Source organism: Mandrillus leucophaeus, unplaced genomic scaffold (assembly GCF_000951045.1).
Source record: "Mandrillus leucophaeus isolate KB7577 unplaced genomic scaffold, Mleu.le_1.0 Scaffold388, whole genome shotgun sequence".
Taxonomy (NCBI): domain Eukaryota; kingdom Metazoa; phylum Chordata; class Mammalia; order Primates; family Cercopithecidae; genus Mandrillus; species Mandrillus leucophaeus.
This window is the reverse complement of record NW_012104120.1, coordinates 251,628-259,142: the sequence shown is the minus strand read 5'-3', so window position 1 is coordinate 259,142 and position 7,515 is coordinate 251,628. Positions and strand designations below refer to the sequence as shown.

Below are 7,515 nucleotides of genomic sequence, written 5' to 3'. Positions count from 1 at the left end.
AGGAGATGATAATAATGTACACTGGACAGCCCCTATGGAGCTGGTGCTGGTGTTAGTTGTTGTTCCTTTTAAAATAAACTTCATCTCAGGGTGATCTCAAAGCGCATCTTTGTGGCCCATGAGGTGCTCATGCACAATGGGAGAAATTCAAATGCAGATACACTGTGGTGCCAGAAGAGGAAAAGCTGTTCCTTCTTCCCAGGCTAATGTCCAAAGAAAGTAGTGCACACCGATTTAGGCCTATAATTCAGTGAAAAACTAGGTTTTCACAAAAAACATTCAATAAAGGGAACCTAGCCTCACTGTGTTCAACATTGTTTAAAGGCATAAAGGTATCAAAAGATACACTTTTTCTGGGATTGCTTCTCTGCTAACTGATTTTTCCTTCCACCATGGTGTCTAAGATTAAAAGAGAAATTGATACTTAATATTTAGAATCTGGATATCAACATATAGTTGACTCCAATTTCTTAAACTGATTGCGGAAGAGGACAACCAAATGGCTGAAATAATTTTAGAATAAACAAATCTGTCCCTTGGCAGTATAGTTGTACTCACGATATTATTGTCATTGTAAGATAAGGCTGGCTGGCTGTGCTGTCATCAAGGAGTATTGTCGAACATGAGCTGTACTGTTGACTGAAACACACAGTAGATACCTGAAGGGGAAGGGAAGTGTAAGCTAAACTTATCAAAGTGTATTTTTTCTTGGTTAAAATGTCAAATGACAAAGCACTAAGATATTTCTTACACTCCATGAACTGCCTGAGTGCGGTATCATGTGCACTCTACAGAAAACCCATTGGAGGCTCTTAACTTCCAGAGACGATGTTTAAGATACGGGTTATAAAATGCTGCCCTTCATATGGTACCTGTCGTCAAACCTAACAAGGATTTTACAAATTACCTTTAAAAATCATAAGAAAAGTCGGCTTTGCTGGGCGTGGTGGCTCACACCTATAAACCCAGCACTTTGGGAGGCCGAGGTGGGCGGATCATGAGGTCAGGAGATCGAAACTATCCTGGCTAACACGGTAAAACCCTGTCTCTACTAAAAATACAAAAAATTAGCCAGGCGTGGTGGTGGCCACCTGTAGTCCCAGCTACTTGGGAGGCTGAGGCAGGAGAATGGCGTGCCGGGGCTGCTAGGCCACCAACAAGTGAGGAAGCCATAGGTTTCTCTAGTCCTATTTTCTTATGTGGAGGATAAAAAGAGTATCACTTAAATATTCTCTCACACCCTGAAAACAGATGACAACTTAAAAAATCTAACTTTCACTTCATGTTTAAATAAGACTGCCATGACATGACTCAAATGAGACTCTCAGAGAATACTTTCCAATTTCAAAACTTGATTAATTTCATTCTGTAAATCATCTGACCTGCACCTAGCCATTTTCCTGCTCTAGCCCTGCTCTCTCCCTAGAATACTGCTTTTCTCTTTCCTTGCTTCAGCAAGCTTGACTCCATCTACCCTCTTGGATCTCTTTGTCGGCAGCCACACCAAAAAATATTTTTTTGTACACTTATTAGTCGAATTCACCGCTGTTTACAAGATGCTAATTCTTGCAGAGTATTCCCCTCATGAGAAAGTATGCCTCTCCATAAGAGTAGGGAGGGCCCTTACTCTTCCTACCTCCAGCTGCTGAGCATAGAATTTTGAGTAAATCCAAAACTTCGACAGTGTTTGATAATTCGGTTATCATTTGGTAGATAAGTCTCACTACATTTAATTACAGCAAAACACTACTAATAGTTTACTATTTATAGGTATTATTTAAGGTAGTCACAAAATAGAAACAAATAATCTAACATCAGTCAGCATAAATCAGAGTATGAAATTTTACGATCTTTAACAAGAAATGGAAGGGGTTACTTAGTAGTTTTAAGGTTTAATAACAAAAACTAGAAAATAATTGCACCTAGTAATTTAGTAAGTCAAAACCAAAGTGGCTGTATCACAATTACTGACTTGTGTATGTTAATCCATCCCTGCATCCCTGGCATGAAAACCATTTGATCATGGTAGATTATCTTTTTTTTTTTTTTTCGAGATGGAGTCTCGCTCTGTTGCCCAGGCTAGAGTATGCAGTGGGTTGATCTTGGCTCACTGCAACCTCTGCCTCCCAGGTTCAAGCGACTCTCCTGCCTCAGCCTCCTGAGAAGATAGGATTACAGGCACGTGCCACCACGCCCGGCTAACTTTTGTATTTTTAGTAGAGATGGGGTTTCACCATGTTGGCCAGGCCCGTCTCGAACTCCTGACCTCATGATCCACCTGCCTCAGCCTCCCAAAGTACTGGGATTACAGGAGTGAGCCACCGCCCCTGGCTGGATTATCTTTTTGATATGCCGTTGGGAACTACAAAACATTGCTGTATGAAATCATGGACACATACAAATGGAAAGACATCCCATCCTCATGAATGGTTAGAACGAATATTGTGAAAATGACCATACTGCCAAAAGCAATCTACAAATTCAACACAATTCCCATCAAAATACCACCATCCTTCTTCACAGAATTAGAAAAATCAATCTTAAAATTCATATGGGACCAAACAAGAACCCGCATAGCCAAACCAAACTAAGCAAAAACAAATCTGGAGGCATCACATTACCTAATTTCAAACTATACTATAAGACCATAGTCACCAAAATAGCATGGCACTGGTATAAAAATAGGCACATATACCAATGGAACAGAATAGAGAACCCAGAAATAAAACTCAAATACCTATAGCCAAATGATTTTCAACAAAGCCAACTAAAACATAAAGTGAAGAAAGTAAACCCTATTCAACAAATGGTGCTGGGATAATTGGCAAGCCACATGCAGGAGAATGAAACTGGATCCTCAACTCTCACCTTACACAAAAATCAACTCAAGATGGATCAAGGACATAAATCTATGACCTGAAACCATAAAAATTCTAGAAGATAACACCGGAAAAACCCACCTAGACACTGGCTTAGGCGAAGACTTCATGACCAAGAACACAAAAGCAAATGCAACAGAAACAAACAGGTGAGACTTAACTAAAGAGCTTCTGCACAGGAAAAGGAACAATCAGCAGAGTAAGCAGACACCCCACAGAGTGGGAGGGAATCTTCACAGTCTATACATCGGACAAAGGGCTACGATCCAGAATCTACGAGGAACTCAAACAAATTACAACTACAAAAATATGGAACCAGCTCAAATGCCCATCAGTCAATGAGTGGATAAAGAAATTGTGATATACATATAGATATATATATGAGGAATACCACTCAGCCATCATAAGGAATAAACTAATGGCATTTCCCAGCAACCTGGATGGAAGTAAAGACTATTATTCTAAGTGAAGTATCTCACGTATGGAAAACCAAACATCGTATGTTCTCATTCATCCATGGGAGCTAAGCTATGAGGATGCAAAGCCATAAGAATGATACAACGGAATCTGGGGAGTCGGGGGAAAGGTTGGGAGGAGAGTGAGGGATAAAAGACTATAAATTGGGTTCAGTGGATGCTGCTTAGGTGATGGGTATGCCAAAATCTCACAAATCATTACTAAATAACTTAGTCATGTAACCAAATACCATCCGTTCCCCCCAAAACCTATGGAAATAATAAATAAATAAATAAAGTACAGCATTTTTCTCAGCAAACATAAATAAAATAAAAAAAAGACTAAAGTTTACATTTTTCACTCTCCTTTTGGGCAGGACAAACTTTAGAAATGTTTTTAAAGAATTAACAACTTTTTTCCTTTTTCTGAGACAGGGTCTCCCTTTGTTGCCCAGGCTGCAGTGCAGTGGTACAAATATAGTTAACTGCAGCCTCAAACTCCTGAGCTCAAGCGATCCTCTGCCTCAGCCTCCTGAGTAGGTAAAACGAAAGGCACATGCCACCAGGCCTGGCTAATTTGTTATTTAACCTTTTTGTAGACATGAGGTCTTGCTATGTTGACCAGGCTAAACATGAACAAATCTTAATTAACTTAAATATTTCCAACACTTTGGGCATTCATGAAAACAGCTCCATCTCTATTGTGAAGTAATAGGAAGTATATGGCAGTGGATAAAGTTTGAAAATATTAAACAAGGCCTTAGGAGAAAAGTGTAACATGCTTATTATAGATACATTAATTTTATAAATTCTCTGGGTTAATATCAGTAATTATACTCAAATTAGACTTTGATTTAAACATAGGCCCTAAATTTGGATTAAATATAACAGACTGACCACGAATTTATTTCCTCTCCCTCCAGAAGTCTCATTAGTCATAAAATAAAGGTTACACACATGACCAGGAGAGAAGGTTGACAGAGATAATTTTTAATAAATGCTGAGACATAAAAAGTAGAAAAAGGAGTGGTAAATAACACGGAAGCACAACTTTGGTGCCTACAGAAAGTGACTGGAACCGAAGCGAGCCAGTTTGTCTTGCAGAACTAAAGGCAGGTTGTGAACTTACAGGCAAATGGCACTTTGGAAAGTTGGGTAAAATGTAAAACAAAAGCCAGCAAGGTCAGTCGAAAATCTCTAACCAAAGCCCCAAGTCCACCTGTCCTTCCATCTGACAAGGAACTTAGATGTGTGTTCTCTGGATATATCAAACCTGAGAATTTCTGGCTCAGAGATACCATGGCTTAAACATGAGATATAAAGAAAACTATATACCAAAAATGGAACGCCAACTTTCTTCACTAACTCTGCTTTTGGAAAGCAAGTGGCCATGCTTTTACTTTCCAGGCAGAAAATTGGGAGATCCTTCTCAGAAGAAACTGAAATGTTTCGAGTAAAGATCCCCAGACAATACACTGAGGTCCCCCAAATGAAAAGCTAGTTTGGCTTCCAAAACCTCACACTGAGTGCTACTAGTTAACAGAAGTCCTACTTCCAAATAAAGCAGGCCAGGGACCACCACACATTGGAGGGAAGCCTCCAACAACAGAAATCAAAACAACAGAAAAAAGGAATTCATAGGAGCAGTCAAAACCAGGAGCAAAAGTTAAAATATCTTAAAACACTCTCAAAAATATAAAATTCAATAGAAACAGTAGAGGATAAAGTCACAGAATATCCCAGAACTAGAATAAAAAGATAAACAGAAAAAAATAGAAGGCGAAAAATTAAAAACCAATGCAGGTGTACTGCACTAAGCAGCCTAGCATCTGAATAACAAGACTATCTGTAAAAAAGTAACAGAGAAAATAAAAAAAAAATTCTCAGGAAGAGATAGTCTCAGGTTTAGTAGTCTCAATAAAATGAAAAGATCCCCAACATGCTGTTATTATAAAATTTCAGAACCTCAGAGTGAGAGAAGATCCTAAAAAGCTTCCACAGATACCTAAAACCTGGTTGTAAATAGTGTATCACACACTGGCAACAGATTCAAGAACAACACTGTAATGACAGCGCAACTGCAAAATGTCTTCAGAACCATAAAATTTAGATTCAGCCTAGAGGTGTCCTCTCTATCAAAGAGGAGGGATTTTAAGACTGGCCAGCTCTCTAAACATCTCCACCCAGGAAAATGTGTTAAAGTACAACTAGAGAGGATAACAGGACAGAAGGAAACACAGAATCTAGGACTCAGGTGATTCCACACAAGACAGCAGTTATGTGAGACAGGATATTTCGGAGACAGGATGAAGGATATGTAATGCAGAGACACAGTGAAAATACCATGCGACTTAGCAGTGAATAATATTTGCAGAATCATAATTATGTAAATATTACTGATTTAATGAAAAAGTGTGCTAATACTGGAAGAAAAGGAGGGAGAAAAATAAGATCATGGTGTAGGGAGGAAGGTATGCTTTTACTTGCTGTGATAGAAAGTCAACAGACAGTGCTGGCAATTAACTTAGCTATTCTATTTTTGTTATTTCATTAAAAATAAGATTAAATATTTAAGGCAGATATTTTTTTCACTCTGTCGCCCAGGCTGGAGAGCAATGGCATGATCTTGGCTCACTGCAACCTCTGCCTCCCAGGTTCAAGTAATTCTCCTGCCTCAGCCTCCTGAGTAGCTGAGATTACAGATATGTGCCACCACACCCGGCTAATTTTCTATTTTTGGTAGAGACAGAATTTCACCATGTTGGTCAGGGTTGTCTCAAACTCCTGACCTCAGATGATCTGCCCGCCTCAGCCTCCTAAACTGCTGGGATTACAGGCATGAGCCACCACGCCCAGCCTTAAAGCAGATCTTTTGAACCAGACTATTGAAATTTAACTTAAATGTCAGAAATCTTTAAAAGGTGGACACACTAAGCTAAATACTTTTCTGGATAAATTTAATACTTAGGAAAATAGAAGAGATTTAGAAAATCCACAAAAAGAGGTCCATGCTATCGCAAGTGGGTCCACATTGTAATTTAAACAAATCAAAAGAGACATACTTTTATGTCAAACTATCAATTTCTTAACTATTTGACTGTTTACTTACATGGTTTGCACAGTTGCTTCTTCTTATTTCTACAACTAAGAATAAAGAAAACTGGTCACTTCTGACACAAATACTATAAAAGTAGTTGTTAACATCTTACTGATTACTCCTATGTAAAATGAGACAAAATTACATTTAAAAAATTATTTTCAATAATTTATAATTTAAATTATCTGGCATGATTAATTTCATAAAGTAAAATCTAAAAACTTAGTTTTTCATCTAGTTTACTTTTTGTTTCTATTACATTCAAATGAAAGAATCCTCATGTACAAAAGAAAAGCGCAAAAATTTAGGCCAGATGAAAAATTTAGCTAATAAAAAGTTTAACTGTTGCATAAATGAGCCATGATCCATTAGTATTCTCTCATTCTGCATTTACACATAGCTTACTTTAATTATCAGAAGCTAAGAGCTAACAGCTCTAAGAACTACTTCCTGACCAGGCACCTATCTCTAGATGCAACAGAATCCCTGCAAGCATCTTGAACCACACTTAGTGGTTATCTACTAATATGTCACTAAAAACAAAACAAAAAAAGGGTCTTTATACAACTGGAAAGTGACCTATCTTAATTTTTTCTTTTCTTTTTTTTTGAGACAGAGTCTCACTCTGCCACCTAGGCTGAAGTGCAGTGGTGGGATCTCAGCTCACTGCAACCTCTGCCTCCCGGGTTCAAGTGATTCTCCAGCCTTAGCCTCCTGACTAGCTGGGACTACAGGCACATGCCACCATACCTAGCTAATTTTTTTATGTATTTTTAGTAGAGACGGGGTTACACTGCATTAGCCAGGATGGTCTTGATCTCCTAACCTTGTGATCCACCCACCTCAGCCTCCCAAAGAGCTGGTATTACAGGTGTAAGCCACAGAGCCTGGCCTAAATTTTAATTGTAAAATGACTTTGCAAACTTAATTGGACATGGTGTCTGCAGCACAATAAATATTTTTATTTTTCCTAAAAAAAGCCCGAATAATAAAAGCCCCAAGAAGGACTTGGGCCATGCTTTGTTTCCTACACTGCCTCTGCCTTTGATGCTGGAAGGGCCTTGTAGGCAAAAGTTCCTACCAC

At 38.5% G+C, this 7,515-nt stretch overlaps 1 protein-coding gene across 1 annotated transcript in view; it reads right to left on the bottom strand.

Annotated features, from left to right (window-relative positions):
- Positions 1 to 7,515, bottom strand: part of LOC105547390 (arf-GAP with GTPase, ANK repeat and PH domain-containing protein 5-like) — a 21,089-nt gene that overhangs the window by 8,559 nt on the left and 5,015 nt on the right. The window contains 2 exon segments of the mRNA XM_011990977.1: positions 559 to 659; positions 6,444 to 6,478. Of these exon segments, the coding sequence (XP_011846367.1) occupies positions 559 to 659; positions 6,444 to 6,478 (136 nt within the window).